The 26,953-nt window shown below is 43.7% G+C and overlaps 1 protein-coding gene and 1 long non-coding RNA gene across 13 annotated transcripts; one reads left to right on the forward strand and one right to left on the reverse strand.

The window, feature by feature from the left end:
• The first annotated feature begins 2,591 nt into the window (after positions 1 to 2,591).
• TPM3 (tropomyosin 3) lies at positions 2,592 to 26,953 on the forward strand. 12 transcript variants are annotated; one of them, XM_037825897.1, is made up of 9 exons: positions 2,592 to 2,723; positions 3,306 to 3,431; positions 12,876 to 13,009; positions 14,311 to 14,428; positions 14,552 to 14,622; positions 15,299 to 15,374; positions 16,704 to 16,766; positions 16,945 to 17,014; positions 25,572 to 26,953. In XM_037825897.1, the coding sequence occupies exons 1-9, from the start codon at positions 2,607 to 2,609 to the stop codon at positions 25,652 to 25,654; spliced, it is 858 nt and encodes a 285-aa protein (XP_037681825.1). In that variant the 5' UTR covers positions 2,592 to 2,606; the 3' UTR covers positions 25,655 to 26,953. The 12 variants fall into 12 exon arrangements, with proteins under 12 accessions (XP_037681825.1, XP_037681823.1, XP_037681824.1 ...); XM_037825895.1 differs by lacking the exon at positions 15,299 to 15,374 and adding an exon at positions 15,922 to 15,997; XM_037825896.1 differs by lacking the exons at positions 15,299 to 15,374; positions 25,572 to 26,953 and adding exons at positions 15,922 to 15,997; positions 24,206 to 25,563.
• On the reverse strand, positions 5,544 to 7,048 carry LOC119526623. The gene is made up of 2 exons (XR_005215223.1): positions 6,646 to 7,048; positions 5,544 to 6,084 (listed from the first exon to the last, which is right to left on the reverse strand). It is a non-coding gene; the product is annotated as an uncharacterized LOC119526623 (long non-coding RNA).

Consider the following 26,953-nt stretch of genomic DNA (forward strand, 5'->3'; position numbering starts at 1 on the left):
AGAAGAAAAATCCCCCAGAAGGAAACCAGGCCAGATCCCTGTGAGGGAACACCCTTGCAGAAGACAACCCGGGCACTGGAGTTCTTGTAATAAAAAGCCCCAGAAGAGGAGAAGAGGAGGAGGGTCCCAAAGAGCTCAGGCTGCTCCCTGGTAGAGGGGGTTTCCTCCCACACCCTTGATTTCCAAGTCTTAGTTTCGATTCTGCTAGGCAGAGGAGACTATGAGTCTTCTCTTCTGGAGCTCAGATTGGAGCCTGCCAAACTTGGACAGGACAGGATGGAACCCAGATTCTGCTTGTGAGACTGGTTACTCTTCTGTTCTGGACATCCAACGGTGATTTTAAGGAGGATGCCTGGAGGACACAAGGAGAAGGTGAGAACGGATAAGATGGTGGAAAAAAGAAGCCAAGCATTTGGGTAGCTTCTCATGGCAATTTATTTGCAGTACTTATGAACAGGAGGGTGCCAGGATGGTGTCCAGTAAAAGGACCTCAGCAGCCTTGTGGGGGTGATCTGGAAAGGTTAGGAGTTCTATTGGAAAGATACAGTGGGGTGCACATCCCCCTCTGGGATGGAAAGCCTCAGGGCACTTGGAGTAGAAATGAGGAGAGCAGGTGGCAGGGCCGATGAAGAGCTGCTGACACTGCTGATCCTCCAAGTGCTGCAGCCGTGACATGAGGGGGAGAAGCTCTGTGTGGGAGCTTTGGGGAAGGATAGGTGCCCGGATGTGGAGCCCTGCCAGGTATTCTCCCTGGTATTAGGGCAATGTGATCCAGCAAAGGCCAGAGCACTGGTAGGAGAGGAGCAGAGGCAGGGACGGCATGAAGGGCTGATGAGCAAAAGCCAGTTGTCCAGCCATGACTGGTTCCTGGTTTCTCTGTGCTGTCTTTTCTTTGCAATGGGGAGGAAGGCAGGTGACCAACAAAGCTTTCTTGCCCACTTCTGTGTGATATGTTTGATATTGGGTTGTTTAATTAGAAATCAACTAAATGTCAAACATTCTTACAGCAGTTGGTGATTCAGCATTACACTTTTTCCTACCTCAGCCTCTGGGACTCCGGGCTTCTGGGTTTTTTTAGTGAACCTCTTCTCTCTAGGACCCCACTGGATGACCAGTTGCTACAACTCACGATGATTTCAATCTTAAAGTGAAGCGCTGATGTGGGAGTGGGATGACAAAAGGGATATATTTCTTTTTCTTATCTTCTCCTGTCCTTGTATTTTCTTCCTCCTTATTCAACCCCCACCACCCTGCCCTGCCTTATCATTCACTGTTTCCTGCCCCTGGGACTCTCTTGTTCCCTAGTTCCTTTGGTTTCTCTGCTTTCCTTCAAGAGTCAGCTGATGGTCTATCTACCGTAAGTGACCGAAGCCCTCAAAAGTGCATTCCAGCTCTGTCATCTTCCATGGAGGTCATCTCAGTTCCCCCATTGCTGGGGCTCAGCATTAACACTCTCCATCTAGCTTTGACATAATGACTAATTAGAGCCATTTATATTCTTCACTGATAGCTCTGGTCACCTTGAGCAGTGCCCACCTCTCCCCTGGCATATTCTCAGGTTGGATGGTGCCAGTGTACTGGGATCAACTGCCACCTGTTAGCAACAAGGCTCCAAGTAGAAGAATGAACATGGCCTGGAATTAAGCCAGGAAGAATAGAGCTGCTGCTGCTGCTGATGATTATGATATGAGTGTTGGGGGCTGGGGTGTATGAATGCAGAGGGTGAGGAGAAGAAGGGTTGAGACCAGCAAAACCTTGGTCTATGTGGGCACAAAAGTTCTATTTAAAAGACAGTATGGGAAAACCGAGGATATAATCCTGTCTGGCCCACTCTACACTCCCCTGCTTTTCTCCCCACCCTACTTCAAGCTCTGGGGTGGCCTTCCAGATCCCAACCCACCCTCTTACTCCAACCCTGTGGTTCTTGGGTGGGGGTGGGGGGTGGAGGGTGGAGAAAGATGCCTCTCTGCCATTTAGGGACTCCCAAAATAACACAGCAATTCAATCTCGGGATCTGGGGGATTTGTTAAGGATCATGAATGACCTCCCCTCCTCACTGTTACCAAAGCTCCTTAACTACCAGAAATCAAAAGATAAAAAAACAGTGGAATCTGATAAGCATCCAGCTCAGTCTGGGTGAGAGTAAGGATGGAACTGAAGGGCAACTAGGACTCTCTTGGTGAAAAGTCAATGCCATTCTATAATTTCCTAAGTACCCTTCTCTACAGCAATATTCTCTCTTCTCCTCTCCCTCTCCCTGCTCTTTTAAAACACCCATAGAGCTTCCCAGAATGAGTGGAAAGTTTCAGGGTTCAGGGAGAGCCTCTCTCCTCCCCTACTTTGCATTTTCTAAAATCAGCCTCAGCTGTTCCCAAATTTTTCTTTGCTGGTGATGTCAGTCTATCAAAGTGTCTCACCCTGTATTCCCCCAGGAAAACAAAGATGGGGTGGAGGGAACTGGAAGGACCATGTTAGGAACAAGAGGAGGAGCTGTGAGCAGATATAAAGCTCAAGAACTTGGAAACTTCTATGCACTCAGGCAGCAGCCCCTCCTTTCTTGACCTAGTCTCCAGTTCTCCAGGTGAGCCCACCAACAGCCACTGCTCATGATGGAGGCCATCAAGAAAAAGATGCAGATGCTGAAGTTGGACAAAGAGAATGCTCTGGATCGGGCAGAACAAGCTGAAGCTGAGCAGAAACAGGCAGAAGAAAGAAGTAAACAGGTAGGCACTGGCATTTCGTCTCTCTTACCTACTGGTCAACAATAGTGTGATGGGAAAGTTTTCATGGGAAAGGAAGTGACCACTGTTGTCAGCTTTTTCTTTGGGTAGGAGAGACTCCTCTTTTTCCCCAGCCTCATTTGAGGGCCAGAGGACATCTGCCTCAGACTACCTGTGTGACCTTGGGAAAATCAGTGCTTCTGAGGATTTAAATGGTAGAGGACCACTGTTTGGAAGAATCCCTGACTTTAGAGGAAAAGGTGGGAACCTGGTATGCAGCATCATCTTTTACAGATGCCTGTAGCGTCGCAGGCATCTATACCCTTAGATATTTACCATCCCAGGGTCTTAGATGAAATCCCAGCATGGCTTGGTCACCTTAGGATTAGAGATCACAAAGTCACAAGTCAAGGCCATAGCATAACTCCTGGAGTAGGAGGCTGGAAATGGCTGGAGAGAAAGTGTGTCTCTCTGGATGGTAAAAAAGTTGCTGGGCTCAAGGGTTTATTAGCATCCAAGAGCCAAGAGTCCAAAGCTGCATTGTTATCTATGTGTGTTTTTGTTTGTATCTCTGAACTCCTACAGTTGGAAGATGAGCTGGCAGCCATGCAGAAGAAGCTGAAAGGGACAGAGGATGAACTAGACAAATATTCTGAGGCTTTAAAGGATGCCCAAGAGAAGCTGGAGCTGGCAGAGAAGAAGGCAGCTGACGTGAGTATTAGAGAGATGGGGGATCTTCATGTTAATGCACGACTAAATTCCACACAGACTTCAGCATACACATACTTGTATGTCCACAGAACACAGACATATATACTCACTCATATGTTTCCATATAACAACATGCTGGGGTACTCTCATAATGGCATATCTTTTTTTCTTCTTAAAGACATGTAGAGATCTCATCTTTTTGTCCCATTCTCATGCCTTCTGGAATTTAATAACCTTTCCTAAGAACTAGACAAAGGGAAGGGACTCCAAGTCCAGGCTGCTATCACTTGTCTTACTCCCTCCCCCATGCCACATTCTTAGCTTTTGTGTCCAAGACTTGGCACATGGATATGTGTATTAATAGGGAATCTCTCATCTCCCAGCTGCCCAACAACAGCTCAGATTTCACAATGGGACTAAAGAGGTCACACTGACCCTGGCCCCGTATGGATTTATTTATCTTGGCCAGGAGATGCCATAGGGCAGCAGGGAGGTTCCTACAGTGACAGACTATAATAGAAGCTAAGAAGGAATCTTAGGGCATGAAGGTATCACCACCAGACCTCACTCTACGACCTTGAGTAAATTACTCAGCTTCTCAAGGCCTGAATTTCCCATTTGAAAATTAAATAAACCTCTTTTTTCACTTCATATTATCCTCCATTCACCTAATTGCCTTCATCTTCAACCTTGAAGTTTTCTGCAAAGATAAGTAAGAGACTAGATAGGAAAGTTTTCTGGGAGAAAAGTGCTTTAGGAATCTTAACAGTGACAGAATCATATTCCAGTCTTGATGGAAACATAGTCAATTCTCAGTGAACTGACTTAACAGGAAAATAGGAGCACGTGTTATTTAAAAATCACATTTGGATTTGGAGAATACTCAAGGGACAGAGTGGGCCATTCACAAATACTTTCAGATCCCTACATTCAGCCATTTTGCCGTTAGGTTTCAGATCTCCTGTTTGGTTTTCCACTACTTTCAGTGGCTCTGGGAAGTGGTAAGAGTTGAATATATGATGCCAGACACAAAGTGGATAATATATATTATATATACTCATAGTCTCCAAATGATTAGGGCATTGCAAACTACTAATTCTCCCTCCTTAAAAAACTGGGGAAAAAAACCAGGGCTTTAGGCAGCTTGATGGTCTGCTAGAGTTGCCCTAGCCTAGATTCTGGGTAGACCTCCATGGAGCCAATAAACTAGCATGGGGACGGAAGCGTTCACAAACTGGCACAGTGTTAGGTTAATAACATATTTGTGAGATGTTGTGTATTAACTTGTCTGAGAAAGTCCTTAGGCTGAAAGAGCTAGTACGTGCACGCTTGAGGGGATGTTTCCAGTAGTGATGAAAAGAACAAACAAGTCTAACCTGGGATCTTGGGAGAGGGAGAGTGACAAACAGGCTCTACACAATATAGTAACATCATCAGGAAGATAAAGGAATTTCCTGGGGATGAATATTAGCTGTTTCACACACACACACAATCATCCCCAACCTAGAAATGGTCAACTCAGTATATTAATTTGAAAGAAGCCTCCTCACAACTATACAAGAATCCAACAAAAACAACTTACACATGAAGAGTGTGGGTACAAAACCTCTCTCTCCCTTGTTAATTTTCTCAGTAGGCCAAGAAGTATCCTTAGACATATGTAAGAGAACAAGAAATAGGAAAGTTGTGGGTAGGAGGCAAAAGTCTGTTTGGGCAGGTTGAAATAGAAGCAGGAAGAAAAGCCTTCTTTCCTCAAAGCTGGGGTTAACGCAGTTCTGCCTGTGGGCCAAATAAGGAGGGGGCAATGAGATTTAAAGTGGAGAGCAAGATATAGAGTCATCAGCAGCATAATAAATGCATCTTCTGGGGGAGGATACTCTGTTCAATACAAAGGAAGTTAACAGCTCAGATTCTGCCCTTGAGATTAATAAATAAATAGAGCACATTACCTTGATGTAGACATAAGGCGATGGGAGGGAGGAGGGAGTCAGTAACTGCCTGTTTACACAGGGAGTTCTGGTTATCTGGGAAGCCTTTCTGGAAAGCGTAGAATTTGTTAGGACTGCTTGAACAAAGAAAGAGAAAGAACATGGCAAGGTCAGTCCACACTTTATTTTTCTCCTCCTTTAGTTTGTCTAAAGTCCTTTTAATTCAAGATGGAATCAGAAGCTTTTTTGGAAGAAATGAGGGGAAAGAGGAGAGCAATGGTTAGGACATAAAGTCATTGCACCCTTTTTAAGGGAAAGGTGGTGGGGAGGGATGGAGAGAGGAGGGATGGGGAGGGACATATACACCTGTTAACATAATTGTTGTATTGTTGGTCACCAGGAAAACAATAGCACTGGGCCCCTTGCTGTCAGTGCACCTGCTTCCCTGGATCAAGAGGAGATTATCTGTTCAAATGTAGAGGCCTCAGGAATGCAGTGGTGCTCTCAATACCCCTTTGGCTTATCTAGGATGAGGTCTTCTTCTTCTTGGGTAGGGTACAGGGAGGTGCGATAGTGCCCCCTGCTGATCAGAACTCAGATGACAATGTCTCATTTCTGTTTCCATAGTTCTTCCAATCAGATTTTTCCAAAATGAGCTGGAATAATTCTTAGGCCAGCAGGATCACGTTTACTGAGGCTCATAACGCTGATCTTCTTCCCAATTCCTGGAGAAAAAATCAAAGTGTACAGATTACTCTATTGAGCAAATTGCTTAATGTTTGTCTGAGTTGTTTCCTCTGAATAGTCTCAGTGCTCAGTATTTCCAAAAAAAGAAAGGAAAACAGAGTCCCTAGGAGGAACAGGTCATTGAGGCCAGCAACCAGTTCGCTACCACCCCTTTCAGTGGTTAGAATTCTGAATTCTAAACCCTGTTGTTCACACCCTAATCCTCTAAGGGAAGACAAAGCTGTACCAGAGGAGAGATTTATCATTATTAGATATTGGGAAGGTGGAGAAAATTCAAAGAAATAAGAGGAAAGATAATAAAATTCTTAAGTCTCTTTACTATTGTGTTTCCAGAAATCCTGCATGACAATGCCTGTAGAGGCAGTCTCTAAGTCATAAATAGCTCTCAAAAGTAACAGGGAAAAAGATCAGTATCCTAAATATAATATTTAGGTTCATAACTGATGCCAAATAAAATGAGCACTTTGCCAACGTGCCCATCTCTTCCACCTGGATAGTTCCCTTCATTGACCTGTTTCAGGAGTTGGACGAAAACCTACCTGAGCAGACTTGGAAAGCAGGCTGCAGAATGGGGCTCTTTTGAAGATGAAGCCCAAGAAGTCTCTTAGGCGTTTCTTAGAACCCGGTTTTGGAGCCTGTCGTGGGGTGGGCAGAAGCAGAAACTTGTAGGATGTCTATATTGTGGAGAGAACACAGGAGCTCTAGCGGGTAAGTGGTGGCGGGTCAGCCTTGAGAGGGTGAGGGGTCAACTGCGTAGTGTAAGAGCATCACGCTACTTGTAAATGGACCAACCATTGTGGGCAGCGTGCCTGGTCAGAGACTAGGCCAAGACGCGCCATCCGGTTACCATGGTAGCCCTCCCTCTTCCCAGCCCCGCCCCCCTTTACTTCCCGGAGGGGAAAGGCCGGGAGCGGTCGCCCAGGGCGACTGGGAAGCTCCGCCCCTCGCATACCCCCGTAGGTCTCCCTCCAGTGGACAGCCTTCCCGCCTGCTGGGCGGTGGGGGGCAGCGCAGCGGCGGTGGCGTCACATCCGGGCGGGTGGGTGAGTTCCGGTATTTCAGGGCGTAGCAGGCGGAAGTAAGGGTGAGAAGCGGCTGCAAAGCCGAGCGGAGGAGGTAAGGACCTGAGTGCGAGCGATTGTTGGGTGGGCACCATGGCCGGGATCACCACCATCGAGGCGGTGAAGCGCAAGATCCAGGTTCTACAGCAGCAGGCAGATGATGCTGAGGAGAGAGCCGAGCGCCTCCAGCGGGAAGTGGAAGGAGAAAGGCGGGCCCGGGAACAGGTACCGAGAGGGAGAAGCGCACGAGGGAGGGGCAGGGGCTGGAGTAGCCGGAACCCCGAACTGGGTCCCTTTCGCGGTGGAGCACGATCCTCAGGGGGCCAACAAGTTCCAAGATGAAGTTGGAGCTGGGGGATTGGGTGGGGTGTAGCTCTAATAAGGTAGCAAGAGGGCGAGGAGGGGGCTGAGTATTTGAGTGAGCAGACTTGACCTTTGAAGGATTGAGCCTCGCGGGGCCTGGAGAGTGGTTCTCCTTTCTCCCAGCTCATTCATTCAGTCCCTCAGAGCCGGGCGCGGCCGAGGGAGGGGCTCAGAGGCCTCTCCCTCCCCCACTTCCCTGTGAAGGGGGGGAGCTTTGCTCTTGAGATTTCCGGCCCACGGGGTAGGAATGGGGGGTGCTCCTCTGGTCTTGGGAGGGGCAGGACCGAAGCTACTGTGGAGGATGGGGGTCGGAGGGTGGGAACCACCGGAAAGCCCCTGGTTTGGCCTGGCAGCTTTTCCGCTCCCTCCTCCTGCTCAGGAAATGAGGCAGCAGGCGGCTAAGAGGAAGCGCGGTGCCCTCCCTGGAGGTTGAGGCCACAGCACCGCCTCCCATCCTCCGGCCTGGGGCCCTTTCCTCTTACGGAGAGCCCTTGCAGCTGCTACACCCACTCTCTCCGTCGGCGTGAAGCGGGAGGGGAGGAGATAGTACTTGACTCCCTACGTTAGTGCAAGTGTAGGAGCCACCCTAACTTGTCTGGCCGTACCGGTGATGACCTGGAAGGCAGAAACTTCTGCCAGATTCAGGCCTTTATTGCTGAAGTGTGATCAGTGCAAGCTGAACCGGTTAAGAACATTTCCTCCATGCAGAGCTGATAAGCGAGTGTAAGTGGCAGAGAATCAGATGGAGTGCCAATCTCTGCCAAATTTCTAGTTGACCGAGGCAATGTGGTGTGGAGATAATCTGGGGGGGGAGGTAGGGGAGTGGCTTCAGTGATGTTTCTCTTCTACTTTCCCAATTACCCAGCACAGTGTTGTTTGTTTGTTTGTTTGTTTGTCCCAAAGTTGAATAAATATCTGTCCAGCTGGAAGCTGGAACTTAAAATGTTGGTGGAAGGAATGGTGATTCTTGAGATTGTTTGAAACCACTTTCTGTTTAGAAGCCGTTGACTAGTTTTAGTAACCCATAAGATTTTCCAGGATCTAGGGTGCAGTCTTGTGGGTGGAGCTGACCTCCTGAGTTGAGTCTTTGGTTTTGGAGGATCATGAGGCTGGAGAGGAAAGTAACTGTTGCTAAAATTTGAAGACCCAATGAAAGAATTCTTGTGGTTTATTGGTGTTCTTTGTTCTTTCCCTTGGTAAGTTTTTTTTCGTCTTGGCTACTCTTCTAGGGAGTGGTTCAAAACTGATGTTTTGGGATTTTTTTTTTGCGGGGAGGTGAGGGGTGAGGTTCTGAAAAGGGTGAAAAATGGGGGGAAATCTGGCCCAGGTTAATACTTGAAGATGGTTAGAATACTCACTGTGCATGGGGATGCTGAAAGCTTGTTGCCTTCTTCTTTCACCTCTTGCACGTGGATTTTTCCTCTACTCAATATGCCAGCATTTTCTTACTATCAATTCAAGTGAAATGTGGGTGACTTCTTTATTACTAGTGACACATTCTTATCTCCTTTGTTCTGGAGACCAGAAAACCTTAAAGGGGAAGACAGGATAGTTGAAGGGATACGAGCATCCTGGAAGTAGTTTTAGAGTGAGGTAGTGGTGGGAAATACTACTGTGGGTGCCCGGATTTGGTAATTTTCTTTCTAGGAAAATTTGGCCCCTGTTTTTCCACTGCTGAGGTAAGCAGCGGAGTGTACAGTTTGAGGTGTTTCTTAAGCTACTCCCTTACTCAGAGCCTGCCAAACTTGCTTATTGAGCTGAGGTCTAGTGAGGAAGTCCTCAGAATGGGGAAGTAGGGTGAGAGTTAAATATTGATGAAACCAGTGTCTTACACTCCCCAGCTTGCAGGGGCCTAATCTTTTTACTTTCTGCTTTACTGAACTTTGATCCCTCCTGAGGCCAAGACTACTGTGGGAAGGGGAGATACCAGTGGGAAGAGTTGGGGGTGCTTGGGCTGCCTGTTATCCTCTTGAGGGCACTCTGGAATGTGGTTTTTGTAGGCTCCTCCCTCCTCTGAAGCCAGAAGCTCAGCACACTCCCTGATGGTATCTATCTCATGCTATTAGTGGAATTGCCACTTATTTTCCAGGTTGCTTTGTGTGAACTGAACATCCAAGCCACCCTCCTTGGGAAGCTGGAGGAGTCCAAAGCTGAGACACTGAACTTGTTCTAGGATCCACCTTTCTTTTCTTCTTTTCGCCTGCAGATTGACCTTTTATAATGTAGCAAGCACCTTGTCACATCCACTTTTGATTTCGAATTTCCTCTGCACTTCTTGTTAAACTTAAAAGAAAGGCAACATAGTATTTAAATGCAGTCGTTTCCTTATCTGTTTTTAATACCCCTTTACTAACTTCTTTCTCTGGTAGTTTTCTTTTCTCTGCTTTAAAAAATTTAGGAGCACTCTTGAGAGAATGAGTGGACCCTAGAGCAGTTTTGATTCTGGCTTTAATCCCAAATTCCTAGTCTCTGGAGGGGTTAGAATGTCTGACTATTATGTGATTCTTTCCTATTTATGGGAGCTGGTGGACTAAGCAACAGCCTTTATCACCTTTCTTAACAAGAGCACACACTCATAGGGGAGAGGCAAATAGCCCTTTGCTCAGAGTGCCTCCGTTTAGACTCCACCTTTGTTGACTCTGGGGCAGATAGCTCTATTCCCTTCCAACTTGCCTCCCCCTTGCTGAAATTTAAATTCCCCAAGGACACAGTATCTCCCTGGGTAGATACATTTGTGAACACTGAACTGGAGCAGTCCTTACAGGGCTCAAGCCTAACTTTTCTATTACTCTTTTCTTTTGAATTTCATCTGTGGCTTTTGTCTAAAAAGAAAAGACACCCCAGAGTGACAGAATGCCAGTTTTAGGCTAATCCCCTTCTGTCCTTGGCTCTAATCTGCCTCAGAGAACCAGTGCCCTGTCAGTTTCTTGCCTTGCGCGTGCTTGGGTAATTTCTTGGGAGTGGGGGATGGGTAGCATTTAAGCCAAACTCATTTTGCAGATGAGACTTGTCAGCCATCTTCTAATGCTACTGAATCACTGCTGGTCCATCCCCTACTCTCTGCCCCCGAGGAATCTTTGCTTTCTGGGCAGTGGAGAGTCCTATTAGTACCCAAAGGAAGGACCTTAGAATGTAGCCTCCAAGCTTGGCAAAGGTGGGTGTCCTGGAAGATCAAAACCACATCTGGCCATGCTAAACCTAGGAGAATTAGAATTAGAATGTTTCCTAGGGCCATCAGTGGTCTGGTCTGGAAAAGTTAGTCCCATTCATTCTCGTGGTGTGACCTTACTGACCTGAAAGGGACCTGTAGTGTACATAGGGTCTGACCTGGAGGAAAAGTCAGGTGTCTTCCCTTATTCCTTTAAACTGAGTCTCTGATCTTGATTCTGCAGGCTTTGGTTTCATTGTAAAGAGAACTGACCCTCTGTGAGAGGAGAAAAAAAGAGAAGTGACTGGCTGACCCCCACCCCCAAACAGGATCTCTGATGCTTTTGCTGGGTCTCCCCATGTTGGAGTCTTCTTTTGGTCTGTTCATGTGCGCATGCTCTTGTGAGGCACCAAGATGTATTTTCTCCTCCTCCCTTTTTAGACTTGCGAAGAATGCTATTGTCAATGCTGATTTGTAGGAGAAACTGCCTGAGCCAGCTTGTTGTCATGGAAACGTCACCCCACCCCCATAGCTTGTTATCTTCTACTCCAGTTTGGGTAACTACTGGCTAGCCAGATAGAGACTTGCTTTTCACGAGCTTCCTCCAAATCTAGTTCCACTCTTCGTTTTTTTACTTCTAGGCCCCTGCGGGGGAAGAAATCATTGTACTGGCAGTGATTCATAGTTCTTGCCTGATAGACTGACTCGTTCTCATAATCTTAAATGGTTGGCCTTGCTTGGCTTTTGAGGCGAAATTTGTGTTGTCCTAGGGGACATCTGTTTTCCCAGGAGAGATAGGCCCAAAGAATACTTGTCTTTGTGGTGTTTTGAGTAGTATAGTTAGGAGACATGAATGGTTTCTTATTAATGTCAGTTTATGTGGATTTTCCTGTGGCCTGGTGGTTAGATTATACCGCCTGCTCCCGGGTACCTTGAACCTCCCTTTATTTTATGTGGAAATTCTTGTGCCAAATAACCTGATTCTTAGCAGGTGTCTTTGGGCTATTTCCCTCCCCATACAGGCTGATGGCCCAGATTATTTCTATAGCTGCCTCCACCCCTGACTGCCAGGAGGAAATCAGGGTAATAGAATTCTGATACAGTCTGGGCTGTAGAAGAGAGATCATGTTTACCAGGCACTTGGATAAGCATCTGAACTGAGTGGTGTGCTGGGCAGATTAAATTCTTGTATAGCTGTGGCAGTCAGTGTATCTGCCACCAATAAAGGTGTGGTTAAAAAAAAAAGGGCATATTAGGAGGGAGGCTTTTCTACCATTAGAATTCATCTGTATATGGTCTGCCTCTGTCTTTCTCTGTTTCTTACTCCAGTGCCCTGGAGGAAGTTTGGGATTACTTGGACTCTAGCCTATGCCTTATTGCAGGGTGGAGGCCAGGGAGAGGGTAGTCAAGCTTTACTGGAGGGAGAAACTAAGCAGATGGCTAGAGGATAAAAAGGAGACAAGAAATTTGGAGGAGAGGTGGTGGGGATGGAGGAAACATTCTCTACTGCCTACAGTGTTTTTTGGTAATATCATCAGAGCAAACAATTTTAGCCAGAAGTTCTTTGTCAGCTTTTTTCAAAGGGGGGTGGTTTGGGAGCAAGTTGAAGGGCTGGGGGGATAGGTACCTCAAGGTTCCAGTCTTTCACTTTCTTTTCTGGAAGGGCTATTCTGGAAGACTTATTGCCTTGCCTAGCCATCCTTTTGGTGAATTAGGGTAAGGTGATCAGAGTTAACAATTTGAATTAAGCAGCAAATTAATAGATAACCCAAGATTCTCTCTTTTAAGAATCCTTGCTTATTTGTTTTTCCAATTTATGAGACACGAAGTTGCTAAAGGGTGGGACACACTTCCAAGCCAGAACCCAGGCAGAAAAAACCCTTTACTGGCTGCCTTTTCTGACTCCAGTGTGTTCAGGAATTTGAACCATAAAGGGGGTGGTATTAACTGTCACTGGGCTGGGCAAGGAACTGAATTTTAAAATCCTCTTCCTGTGGAACATATGGGAGTTGGTTGATGGAAAAGGGAGGCAATACATATAATTATATCCACTAGATTTTATATGATTCTGAGCTAAAACAAGGTCTACCCTGCTAGGCTTTGGCCTCTTCATGAGGATCATCGCAAGTCTTGCTTAATGCTACTTCTTTTCACCGTGCCTTCTGCTTCCCTTTTCTATTCTTTCATTCAAACATAGGCTGAGGCTGAGGTGGCCTCCTTGAACCGTCGGATCCAACTGGTTGAAGAGGAGCTGGACCGTGCTCAGGAGCGCCTGGCCACTGCCCTGCAAAAATTGGAGGAAGCGGAGAAAGCTGCTGATGAGAGTGAGAGGTATGTGAAAGGGACCTTGATGACATGTGGATTTCAAAAGAAGTTCAGAATGTCTCTGAAAGATTTCCTTATGGATCTGTTTTTTAAAATAGTAACTTCTATCTTACAGGATTTTCTTTTCTTGTGTTCTGTATATTCTCTCCCTTGAAGACAGACAGGAAGGGTTATCTGGACCCTGTCACCCTTTTGTAATTGGTATTTTTCTATAAATTGACCTGATGACCCATAAATTGGGTCACCAGTATATACTCCACTTAGTGGATCATAAATTTCCATTTGTGAGATTAGTCCCCCCTAGAGCAGTGGTTCTCAAAGTGAGATCCCAGATCTTCAGCATCAGCAACAGTTGGGAACTTGATAGAAATGCAGATTTACAGTCCCTACTCCTGATCTACTGCATCAGAAACTGGAGAGATTCGAGTCCAACACTCTATGTCTTAATAAGTGCTCTCAACATTGGCTGTACTAATAAAATTCTCCTCTCTGGGTAGGTGGGAGAGCAGGGGCAAAGGAATAAAAATATCTGGATGCTCATATCCTACCTAGTTCATTCAATTAAATTAGAATCAATTGGGAGAGGGACCTGGGCACTGATGTTTTAAAAGTTCCTCCATTAATTAATGTGTGGCCAATACCCTTGAACCAAATCACAACTCATCTTTGTGGAAATAGGCGATTGGCTCCTTGCCACATGTGAGTTAAACTAGAACAAAGGTGTGTGACTATTTGCATGGGATTCCACTAAGGCTTTTCAAAATGAACAGGGCTCTCTTGGGGGTACATTAATACAGTGCAGCAGTGAAAATGAACAAGACAGATATGTGTATACTATTAAAGAGTAGTGTCCAAGTTTTAGAAAATGAGGAAGACAAGTTGTAGAACAGTGTAATAAATGATGCCTTTGGGGTGTGGGGAAGGGGAGTTGGGGGTATCACATATATCCATATAAAACATTTCATAATCCTGGAAGGATTATGAAATAAAGTTATCTGACAGCAGGACTAGAAGTGGGAAGGGTGACTTGCTTTTTGCTTTATGCCCTTAGACTAACATTAATATTTAATTTTTGATAAGCATGTATTATTTTAATAAGTCATTTTCTTATTAATGATTTATTAATTAATTGAAAAGCCATTTCTTAGCAAAACAAACCCAGGTGAAAGAGTGGTACTATGGGATTTCCTTTGATATGCAGAGAGGAATCTGCTTTAAATGGTGAAATTCTGGGTTGCTTGGAATGGAGCTGCTAAACACACTCCTCAGGGTGTCATTGCCACATTTGTCCTTATTGTTTCTGGTAGAGGTATGAAGGTTATTGAAAACCGGGCTTTAAAAGATGAAGAAAAGATGGAACTCCAGGAAATCCAACTCAAAGAAGCTAAACACATTGCAGAAGAGGCAGATCGGAAGTACGAGGAGGTAAGTCACCTTCTGTTTGCCCCTTACTCTTTGGTAACATCAGGCTTCTGTAAAGAACCATCCATAAGGGGGAAATGACTCATTCCTTGCCTCACTGAGGTACAGCCTGGTCTTTTCCTATAGGTGGCTCGTAAGTTGGTGATTATTGAAGGGGACTTGGAACGCACTGAGGAACGAGCTGAGCTGGCAGAGTCGTGAGTATCTTGCTTCTTCAATCTTACCACACCATTCTGTCCCTTCCCCTTTGGCTTGGGCACTAATGTGAATAAACTAGCATTCCTTCAAACTTGTTAAACGAGGCCTAGAGGGTAGGCATCCTCTGTAGTGCTTTTTTAGGTCCTAAGAATGGCTTTGGGCTTTCCTTCTCTCTTGTCTTGACTAGACAGGTGACAAATGAGACTTCCTTATTTTTTGTAGGGAGGGTTTACAAATTGAGGGAAAACAAAGACTAATAGATGGTGAACAATTAACTGGAGGAAGACCTTACTGGGGCCTTCCTCCTGGGGTCTGTTTATCCTTGAGTCATTGAAATAGTTACCCAGACTCAAGATTTGGTTTCTGTACCACTCTGCCAATCTGTTAGGGACCTTTGGGGCAGGACAGATATTAATTAACTGCTCCCCTGTTGGTACTTTCTGGGCCTTGTGTAACAAAATCGGTGCTGATGCACATATATTTGTGCTTCCTTTGCATTTTCCCCTCCCAGACATGACATATCATGACCATGGTGGTGTTTTCTTCCCATTTTTTGTGTTTTTTTTGCATTTTTTTCCCCTTCGTTTTGCTGCTTGTTTTCTTGCTGTGTTCCTTTTTGACCTTTCTCCCTCCCCACTACCTGGCTTGTGCCATGCCCGTGACTATCACTAACAGCCGTTGCCGAGAGATGGATGAGCAGATCAGACTGATGGACCAGAACCTGAAGTGTCTGAGTGCTGCTGAAGAAAAGGTACTAACCATTAAGCCCACAGAGAGGTTATATGTATGGTGTGGTTTTGTTTGGTTTTGTTTTGCAGCTGCCTCCCCTCCACTGGTTGGTTTGTTGAGTGCTTTCTCATCTCTTCATGGAATGCTCCATTCTTTTTCACTTACTTGGCATCTTTCATCTCCTCTTTCCCTATTTGCTTCACTGCCTCTCCACAGGGTCTCTCCTTCTGTTGGGTGATTTGGGGGACTGTTTGGGTTGGGCATCTGTTCCCACCTCCACCCAGGTAGCAGTTATGATTTGCTCTGGTTGTGACTTCTCTCAAGTGTACTTTCTTTATTAGTATCTGAACATTCTGAGTCCTAGCCCACGAGGGTCCAGTTCCTAACATGCTCTGTGGTAGAGGGAGGAGGGTTAATGCTTGCGCAGAGTACCTGGGAATTTCTCTTTTCCCGTATGCCTTTCAACTCTCTCTACGTATAGGTTCAATTCACATCTGTGTGTCTCTCTCCCTTTTTTTATTCTCTTCCTCTTCCCCTTTCCTCTCCTGCGGTTTTTAAAACATTCTCAGTAAGTGTTCTGAGCTGGAGGAGGAGCTGAAGAATGTCACCAACAACCTCAAGTCTCTTGAGGCTCAGGCGGAGAAGGTAGGGGCTGGTTTGTGAAAGTAACAGGCTCTGGGGCCTGGGCCCAGCCCTGCCCTTGGTGAAAGGCTGGAGATACCCATTTCTTATATAATTCAGTGAGAAGTACTCTTTTCCTACCCACTATCCAGATTCTAGGTTTAGGCTAATTCTTATGCCCTTTGATTGCTCTAGTTAAAATAACTTCATAATCTCAGGTGCCTGGGGTCATGTTCTCCTCAGGCTTAATTGATACTGCTGTACTGAAGGGCAATAAGTCATTGGCCCTAATGGGCTTTTTAGCAGCCAGATGGGGCGGTATCAAGTAGAATCAGGTCTGAGACCTACTGAGCAATCAAGGCAGATGACTTTTCTTTACCGTCATGTGGAACTGTTTCAGTATGTGGCCTTGGGGTGTCACTACTCCTACTCAGTAAGTAAGGTGGAGGAAAAATACCTCCCTGGGTTGATCTGAATAAGATCAATGCTGAGGTCCATTTTAAAAAATAAAGGTTCTGGAGGATTCTGATCTGAGGGTGTCATGGCTCTAAGGACATAGATTTGTGGGTTAAGGACCTATTGTCCGAAAACAGTCCTTGCTGTTTCTCATGGGCCATTCTGTACATTAAATCGAAGAGAATATTTGATGTATGAGTGAATGTGGCTGGGGGAGGAGGGTATTGTCTGTGTAAGTAATTTCTACTCTGAAATTTTTATTATTCTCTTACAGTACTCTCAAAAAGAAGACAAATATGAAGAAGAGATAAAGATTCTTACTGATAAACTTAAGGAGGTGAGCTGGGGGTATTATGGGGAAGGGCCTAAAACATTTAGAGGTATATAAGGTATTAACGTAGAGTTAGACTGGCTGGCTTTGGTTCTGAAAGGTCTCAAGGATGGAAGAAATAGAGAGCTTTCTTTTATTTGTCTTGTCCTTCTCTGGTTCTGACCAGTATCATATCTTCTCCCAGGCAGAGACCCGTGCTGAGTTTGCTGAGAGATCAGTAGCCAAGCTGGAAAAGACAATTGATGATTTGGAAGGTATGGAGCCTGGGAGAAGGATTAATCTAGAGAAATATAAAGGAAGATCTTGCCCATTGACCATTAACCTCTTTTTCTGGACACCAAATGCAGTTGGTAGCCACTTGGCCTGTGGCATGTATCCTGTGCCCTGTCCTATGCCACAGCTAGGTAAAGTGGGTCAAACTCTAGAATTGGATTTTTACTATTAATCTTTTCTTTACTGAGAATTTACCTTATTCTGGAATTTTCCTCCTTCCCTTTGAGGAGACTGTTAGTTGCTGCTTTTGCCTCCAATTTAGTTTTCCTAAATCTTTAGTCTGTGGGTTGAATTGGAAGCTATGCTTTCAGAGGGCAACAAGGACTGTGTCCCCCCATGACATCTTTGGCAATCTGTTCACCATTCAGGCTGTGGAGCTCTCCCCAACAGATGAAGCTGTGGAATGAACGTATCTCAGAGCTGACCTGTACCCAGGGCTTTCTAAATATTTCCTAAATATTCCTAAATATTACCCACAATTTGACAACTGCATCCACCCTGACAAGGGAAAGTGTACTTTGCTTTGAGAGCTCTGAGACATGTTCCTTTGGTACACAGGGTAGCAGGATATTCTTTGGGAGAGTTTAGGGTGGCAATCTGTGGAACAAAGAGAACAAGAATAGTGAAGAAATATGAATATTGATATGTATGTACTTTCTCCCATTTCTATTTTTGTTAAATTACACTTCATCACTGCTAGGAATTGGGTTAACTTGAGTGGGAGTGGCATCCTCCTGAGTGCCTTTGGTAATAGGAATTTCTAGTCAAGACTGTTTGCAGTTTCTCAACTGCTGTGCAGTCGATTAGAAATATCAAGAAGTCCAATTGATTCTGGAGGACAGTGGATCTAACAGTGGTTGGTCATGGCTGCCATTATAGCCATTCTCCTAAATGTGGTCCTCAGACCCAAGGTCACACTTGCTTTTCCTGATTTCTAATGATTCTGTCTCTCCGTCTGCTTCTGATACCTTACATTCTGTCCCCTCATTCCTCCCTGTACCTGCCCAGATGAGCTCTATGCCCAGAAACTGAAGTACAAGGCCATTAGCGAGGAGCTGGACCACGCCCTCAATGACATGACCTCTATGTAACTATCTGACAGCAGAGCCGGGCTGGGTTCTTGGCTTTTGGGTGTTGTGGGTGGGGTGGGGTGCAGGCTTTGCATAGTGTGCTTTGGTTTTTTCCTTTGGAAACTAGAATCTCTACCTTTATCTTCAAAACATTGGTGCTGGTTACTCGTTTGGCAAAAGCTGGGGAGACATTAAATTTTGGATCAGTGGTAGGACCCCTGATCTACATGAGGTATCTAATTTTTTTATACTTTTTATTCATAGTCCCTTCATTATACTATAATTTTTCTATTTGTTTCTCAAATTTAGTTTTTTCAGAAGGGACACTACTGAAGGTAGAATCCTGTTGTACAACTAAGGAAATAGGGTCCAGAGGGCCAGTGATGGGCCCTAACATGTAAAAAATTCAGACTTCCTCGGTACATTTGATTGTGTCCTGTTCAGGATTAAAGTCCTGATACTGAAGTACCCAAGATGGGAAATACCAAATTTACCTATAATCTTAACTGAGTCCAGAAGCAAGCCAGGTAGTAAGCAGCACCAGAGAGTTGTTGGTGCCTTTATCTGTTTGCTGTGGATCCCTGATTCTTGATGCTAATCTGCCTCCTTGTATCTTTCCCACTAACCCTGAAAAGAAGCCACATGTCTCAGACTGTAGTATCTGGCTCTTTTTCATCATTCCTGCTGCCACTTTTTCCTTTTTCTCCTCTTCCTTTCTCCCAAATATGCTGTCTAATTGATGCTTCTCACCTAGAGTCTCCTTACTTTTTCATACAGATAACTATCACCGTTTCTGCTCTGTTCTGGATCTGCCCCCTTTCCTCGGGGGACCCAACGCCCCACTCGCTCTGGATTCCATTTGGGTCATCCTGCCTGGTCCCCAAGGCACTAGAATGGGTTGGGGTTGGCACAAAGCAATTTATGTATTCTTTTCCACCCCCACCCCAAATTAAAACCTTAAAGCTGCTGGAAGCCTTATGTCACCCTGCATTTGTGTCATTGACAAAGCTGCTGCTGTCCCCAAGAAGGAGCCTTGGGAGTGTGATGTGGGGAACAGCTATCGTAGGTTCCCGTCTGACTTATATAATCAAAGCCACTGTTGTGTGTGTCTGTTTTTTTTTCCTAGACATTTAAACTTGGCTGATCTGAGTCTATCAGTGGTGGATTAATAGGGGTTCCTTAGAAAAAGCTCTTATTACTCAAGCTGGTTGAGAGCATCTAAGCCATTTATTTCCAGGTTCTCATTTTGCCTAGAATGTTTCTCTCCTCTCTTTAGGCCCTCCTCCTCTGAGATAGTAAGGTTGAGAGACCTTACTTATTTCCCCAATACTTGTTCTCTACCCTTTTACCATTGATTCAAATGGTGCATCCACACAACACCTGGTAGACACAAATACATTACCTCTAAAATTGACAAATTATATCATCCTGTATCATAGATAAACATAATGGATAGAAGTTTTAACAGTTTTATATTTTTTTTCTTTAAATCATTTTTACGTATTGGGTATCTGCTACCATTTGTCTACTAGCACATGCTTGTGGGATATAAAACAAGTAATAAATGGGTATTTTTGGAGAAACCAAAACAACCAAACATGCATATTTCAAATTATGTGCACATGGAGATAATGATTTATTGCATACATAAACCTGGTAAATGTCTGCTAGTAAAGTTGTCCCTGGTTCAAATTGTGGAATTAAATATCAGTATTTCTGAAGCCCCTATTTCAGTTTACACAGCAGAGATGATTCAATCTGGATAGTGTAGCTGTTAGCTGTACTTTTGTAAGTACCTGAAAGTTCATTTAGTACTTCAGTTTCCCACAAAATATGCATTTAAAACTTCCACTTTTCTTTTACATGGATAGAGTCAGGTAGAGAAATTTCCCTGAATCTAAAATTTTAGGTCTTGTATTAACAAAGTTGGATTTCCTTCTATCCATGTTTCTTCCTACTACATACCCTTTGAGATAAAGGTACAGATTCATTTATTTAGCTGATACAGTATCTCCTAAGCACAGGGTATTAAGGTAGAGAGAAAAGTAAAGATGGAAGCACCACTCCTACTTTCAGGTGGTTTAGAATCTAGAAAACATATATAAAACTAAAGAATGTGTGTCATAAGTGCCAAAAATAATGAATTCTTTTGGGAGCTCAAAGTAGGGAAGAGATTGATTCTAGTGGAATGATAAGAAAAGACTTGTGGTGGAGAGGCATAATAGGTACTTAATAAACATGTTAAAAGTTGCCTCTTCATTTTCATTGGGTTCCAAAAAATGGGATTTTTGACAAGAAGAGTTTGATTAAGGGAGAATGGTTTTGAGGCTTTCTGGCCAAAGAGAAGAGAATAAAGGCATAGAGAGGGGGGGATGACACATAACTATAAAGGTAGATTTGGACAGAATAGAGGATAGAGGTATGTACTGAAATCAGTCTGGAGAGTTTTAATTTTTGGTATGTGATGTGGACACCACTAGAGATTTTGAACAGGGATATATTATGGCTTGAGTAGCACATAAGAAAAGTTAATTTGGTAGCTGAGTTAAGAATGCATTAGAATGGGAGCAACTTAGCAAAATAACCAATTAAGAGACCCAAATTTCAGTCATTTGCATACCATTTTCAATGGTTTTTGCATAGTCACATGTTGACTGTGTTATAATTTTCTTAGTTTTTCTTCAAATCTACTCCTGTTTTTAAATTTATTTATTCTTGTTCTAAGAAATTCTTTCTTGAAATCAAAGATTTGATATGCTGGTTATTTTTTTCTGGTACACATTAAAGTAAATGTAACTAATAAGAATGTTTAAGAATAGTGGTAGTAGAACAATGGCACTGAAGATGGACATTTTGAAGGGCTTGGTCACTAAATGTGAAGAGGAAAAGTCAAAGACGGTTAGTTTTGAGCCTAGGAAAATGGTGGCATTACAGATGTAGGGAGGTCACGTGGTCTTGGTTTGATGAAACAGGAAGGTAGAGAAAAGAATATAAGTCTGAAAAGCTGGCAGGTAGCCAGGTTAAACAAAATACTGGGATTTGAGAGAATGAGGTTGATATTAGAGAGATCTGGGAATCTATAAAGGTGGCACAGTTTAGTTCTATGGAAGTAAATGAGAACCCTAAGGGACAGTCCACTGCACATGTAGAAAGAATTAAACAGTAAGGAAAATCTTTTTGTTGGAAGAAACCAAATGCATCTGGTTGGAGGGTTAGAAAGAGAATAGTTTTGATATTTTAAAAAGTTTGGAGCTGGATAATTTCCAGGTATTAAATGCAGCAGACAAGTTGAAAAGGAAGACAGATGAAGACAGGACAAATTACTTTAGTAATTTGAAGGTGCATTTTGAGCATTAAGGTCGAGGGGGGAGTCCTGTTTCAAGGGGCAAAAGAATGAGTTAGTGGAAAGAAAATAGGGGCAATAAATATAGCTTTCTATAGCGTTACTGTTTAGTAGAATTTCAACAATGATGGGAATGTTCAGTTGTGCTGTCCAAGAACCCACTAGCCACATGTAACTGCTGGGTACTTGAAATATGGCTGAGGTGCTGAATTTTTAAAAATTTAAAGAACCATGTGTGGCTAGTGGCTACCTTACTGGACAGCACAGTTCTAGATGTTTAGTATTTATTTGGAAGGAGTTGGCTTTGGGATGGAGAGTCCTGAAAGAAGAGAATGGAGAGAGATTGGGAGAAAGGTGTTTCTTTTAATACTCTATATTCTTACAGTCACCATCCTTTACTTGAATCTGGACTGGCTATGGGGGTCGGGTCAAGTATGATTGGTTATCTCACAGCAAAACATTTGCCCTCTGACTTTTTTCCTTTCTCTTAAATTTCTGAGAGAAAACCACAGGCTGATGTGTTCGATTCCATTCTTCCCTTCCTTGTTATTGTTAGGGTGAGTAGCAAAGCATGGTTGGACACCCTGTACTATCTAATAGGTGGAAATGACCTATGTTATGTTGGGCAGCCTTGTCTTAGCCCTACCCTGATCTTTCTTTTCAGGTGGTATTGGTTGAATACTCCTCAGCCTTAAAGGGGGAAGTGTTTTTTTTTTTTTTTTAAAAAAAAAAAAAAAGCAAAATCTGCTTTTCTACTCTCATTCCTTGAACTTTGAAGCTTTAAAGCTGATTCCCTTCACTCTAAGTACCACCTCCCCTCCCTTCCTATAACAGAGTAAATTGACCTGAGTCAGACTGACTATTGAAGCCCAAGGATGTCGATCTAGCATCCATGAGAAGGGTCCCCTAATTGGGCATGGCTAAAAGGAACATCAGACCAAATAGGTTCTCTACCTTTTTTTTTTTTTTTTTTTTTTTTTTTGCTATTATCAGGGAACCAAGAATTTTATGAGCTGGTATCTGATCCTGAATTTTCAGTCACTAGAGAGAGTTGAGTTAGAAGCCTTACTAGGTTTAAGGTGAGAACCTTTTGGGATTTAGTGAGGCAATGAAATGGTCTTACTCTTGATCTCAATTTCTTCCTTAAATTAAACAAAACCCTCATTAGCTGGCCAAGCTTTAGAGGGGTAAGATCCTGATAACGTTCTTCTTTCCCAAGACAAGAATGGAAGTCTCATGCAAACTATCTTTACGGATACTGCAGAAGAGCCAGGCTGTATATAGGATCTATATGTAATATAATGCTGCAGAAAGTTTGAGAAATGAGAGCTCAACACAAATTTGAAGGCCAACTATTTGTCAGGGATGCACCAATGATTAAGATAGGCCTCATGAAACTTAAAGACCATGTAGTGTTTCTTAATGAAGGACTTTTGGCATTTAGAGTGGGACAACTCTTGGTTGTACAGAACTATCCTGCTTATTATTGTCCCTTGCCCAATAAATGCTTGTAGGGCCTTCTAGTCATTCTGACAATCAAGATCTGCCTCCAACCATTCCCAAATGTGGGAGGGGCAGTACTACTGGTTTAATGGGAGGTACATTTTTTTTAAAATCACCCTATTTCTGCTCCTTAATTCAGCTATTATTTTGCCTATTCCCTCCTAAGCTCTTTATACAAAAAAGCTTTCTGTTTTGATAGAGTATGTAAAGCGAAGTATTTGGAACCATCCTGGCTCCCAGCTTTGAGTAGAAAATCCATATAAAGCCAATGGGCTTGAGCATCTAACTACATTTATCAGGAATGCTTTTAGCTATAAGTAACAGCTTAATGATAGCTTAAATAAATACAGGATCTATTTTTCTCACATGAGCAACTGTGGCATGATGTAGCTGGGGTTTCTATTCGCTTGGTCTTTTCTCTTAAGGTTGAAATATGGTTGCTGTAGTGCCAGTCATCACATTCTTGTTCAAGACTAACAGGGGAGCAGAAGTTTTCTTAGAAGGCCCCACCAATGAATGATATGTAAGCCCCCTTACAAATCGTTGGCTGGAACTGGATCACAAGTTCACTCTAGCTGCAAGAAAGTCTGGGAAAGCAGAAAACAAGATATTCTTGGCTTAGATCAATAATTTGCCTTCCCTGGAGCCAGGCATATTGTTAACCCCAACAGGTTCTGTTAGCAAAGGACAGGGAATTGTTTATTGATGAATAAATACACCTCCACTAAGAGGGATCTATCATATTAACACCTACTTTAAGAAGCATTAGAAAGTGTAGGGCATTAGACAACATTTAATAATGTTGAATGCCTTTACAGAAAAATGTTCACCGGTTCACTTCAGTTCCTTTCAAACCCTGATTATTATAATTGTATTTCTTCTAAGCCAAACTGTATTCCTTCTGTTGCCCTGTTTCACATGTGTCAGTTTTTCAAACCAGGGAATAAGTACTGTGAAGGGGGTGTTTTTTTTCCCTCAAAATGTCCTACCAACTTGTCAGTCTGATTTTTTTTTTTTTTTTTTTTTTTAATTCCTCCATTGGTCTGGGCATCTTTCCCCCAACTGACTGACTCTTAGTGCCCTCTGTCTGAATCCTCCTTGCATCCACTCTGCCTTACTGATGCATGTTATGTATACCAACTAGTTGAAAAACTCAGAATTGACTTCTGCTACTCCACTAACCTTCCCTTTTTCTCTTTCTCTTCCTCTTTTTCCTCTCTTTCTCTTGTTTTCCTTCCTTTCTGTTGCTGCTGCAGAGCGTCTCTACAGCCAACTTGAGCGAAACCGCCTGCTTTCTAATGAGCTGAAGCTAACGCTGCATGATCTGTGTGACTGATGGGCAGGGCTCACTGATGCCCATTAAACCGAGCTTACTGCTCACACCACTGACCTGGACCCCAGCAAAAAGCTGATTGTCATTTTAAAAGTTATTTTGCCCTAAACAAATCACACCACTGAATTGTCTTTTTAAACAGGGCATTTAGACCATAATTTAAGCTTTTTATAATTTGATTTCCTCACAGCATTGTGAACTGTTAACATGTGCATTTCTATCCCTTTTCAAAGGATTATGGGTGATGAAGGGAGGGGCCTGAGATGGTACTGATAAAACTTGGGAGAGGTTTCTGTTTTCCACCCTTATTCGCTGCTCTTTCACTTGTGTACTGACTGTAGGATCTGTTCCCCTGCCTGGATGTTTTCTAACAATAAAAGGACCAACTTGACAAGATGTTGTAACTACTTAATCTGCAGGCCCGGGGATGGGCACTTCTGACTGGGTAGAAAAAAGGGAAGGGAAAGAAAAGGGTGTGGAATATGAATGGGGCTCTGTTGCCATCACCTTTGCTGAGTTGAAGATATGAGTGTTTTCCCACCTTCCATAGAGTGGTCAGAGTAGTTTGCTTGCTGGACAGGTTAGATTTTCCTTGATATTCTGCTGGTGGTTTTCTTCCTGACATTTTCCTTCTAACTTCCTTTTCCTGGTATATTTAACTGCAAGCAATTCTGTCAAAGGGTAGTTCTGGACAGTAGCTTTGCAAAAATCTCAATAAGGTTTTACTTGTAAGTATATGTTTGGGTAGTATTCTTGGCTTTGTTTTGTTTACAGATTATTTGACTTAGCTATGGGGATTCTTTCATTTTCCCACCATTATTCTTTTCTTCTCTACTTTTAGGGTACAGCCTATAGCACATGAGGATTGTGAAGTTGAGATTCTGATGTCTCTACTGGCACAAATATACCTGCCTTTTTTCTTAATGGGCAAACCCAGTGGGTCATTTCTATTAAGTCCTGTGAGCAAAGCCTGGAAGAGTGGATAGCTGAAGTTTAAGGCCTGCTGCTTCACTTACTGAAAGCGGAAAGCCATGGTTGGGTGTGGGAGGGGGAGGAAATGACTGATAAGGTTCCCCAGCTCCCTTCCCCAGGAAGTAGAGCAACACCTGCAACTTGAGTAGGCAAGCCAGAGGCCCTGCAAAACCAAGTGATGCAATAGCCCACTTCTGTGGCTGAGAAGATGGCTATTTTATTAGTCTGCAGCCCCCCTGCAACAGGAGCAATTCTGAATGGGCAGGCCTTGAAATTTACTTCTAGCTTTTGTAACTTCTCTCCTTTACCCCCATTAGATAAACTGAAATGCACCAAAGAGGAGCACCTCTGTACACAAAGAATGCTGGACCAGACTCTGCTTGACCTGAATGAGATGTAGAGCACCCCAGTCCCGCCCTGCCGCTGCTCCTCCCTTCACCCCGACTCCGCCTGAGGCCAGCCTGCCCGAAGCTGACCTTTAAACTGAGGGCTGATCTTTAACTGGAAGGCTGCTTTCTCCTCTCGCCGTAAACCCATACACCCACCCACCCATCCCTGGCCCTGTGTCTTTTTCACCAAACTGCCTCTGCCTCTCCCAGAGATTGCTGCTGGGCTAGGGGCTGAGCGCCTTTGGGAACAACATTTAAGGGAATGTGAGCACAATGCAAGTGTCTTTAAAAGCATGTTGTGATGTATACATTTTGTAATTACCCCCTTTTTGTTGTGGTAGCAATCATTTGTAAAATGTTCCAGATAATTCCACAGCTCTGAAGCAGCAATCTAATCCCTCTCCTTTTTGGAAGGTAACTTTTCAGCTTAATACATATTGCTCTCTCCATAGAGGAGAGAAAGAGGTATGGGCCTGCCTCACTGAGAACCGAACATAGTCCAGGAAAAGACTCCATTGTCAGAAACCTCATTGCTCTATACAAAGCACCAGCCAAACCAGAAAGGTGATTCCAGGAGTTAGCTTAAAAAAAAAAAAAAAAAAAGTACTGTTCAGGTTTTCAGCTTTAATGTATCTTGGGCAAGTTTGTTTTTTTTTTTTTTTCCCCTCATCAAAAGTGACCAAATTAATATGGTGAGACCTCTGTCTGGGACCAATCTTTGTCCCCTCCTTTCTCTACCCCCTCCCCAACAGCTACAGAATGGATCATGTGCCCCTTATGTTGGGGTGACCACTGATGTACTCTCCTGCCTCCCTTTAAAAAAGGAAAGTAAAGAAAATTACATTTTTGCCACTGATTTAGCCATATGAAATATCACCCTTTTCTGGGTCTGAAGCTGCTGTCTCTTAAAAGTGCCATCTCATGCTTTGTATCAGCCAGTGCTGGAGAAATCTTGAATAGCTTATGTACAAAACTTTTTTTAAATTTTGTATTATTTTGAAACTTTGCTTCTTTGGGGTTGCAGAGCACTGGCCACCCCATCTGGCTGTGAGTGCTCTCTACTGTCTGGGCTGGCAGTATGCTGATCTTTTACAATTCCTTTCCCCACCCAGGTTCCCCCTTTTTGGTGAGGTTTCTGTGAGGTCTGTTAGGTGTGCATCCTGCAGCTTATTGGCTTAAAATGTACCCTCCTTGGTGTGGTCTCTTTTGGGGGCAGATTGGGAGAAAGAGAAACCAATAATGCAACTGTTTTGATACTGAAAATTGACAAATTTCTTTTTGAAATAAAGAACCAGTCCCTCCAATCCTCA

This window comes from Choloepus didactylus, chromosome 2 (genome assembly GCF_015220235.1).
Source record: "Choloepus didactylus isolate mChoDid1 chromosome 2, mChoDid1.pri, whole genome shotgun sequence".
Lineage (NCBI taxonomy): Eukaryota > Metazoa > Chordata > Mammalia > Pilosa > Megalonychidae > Choloepus > Choloepus didactylus.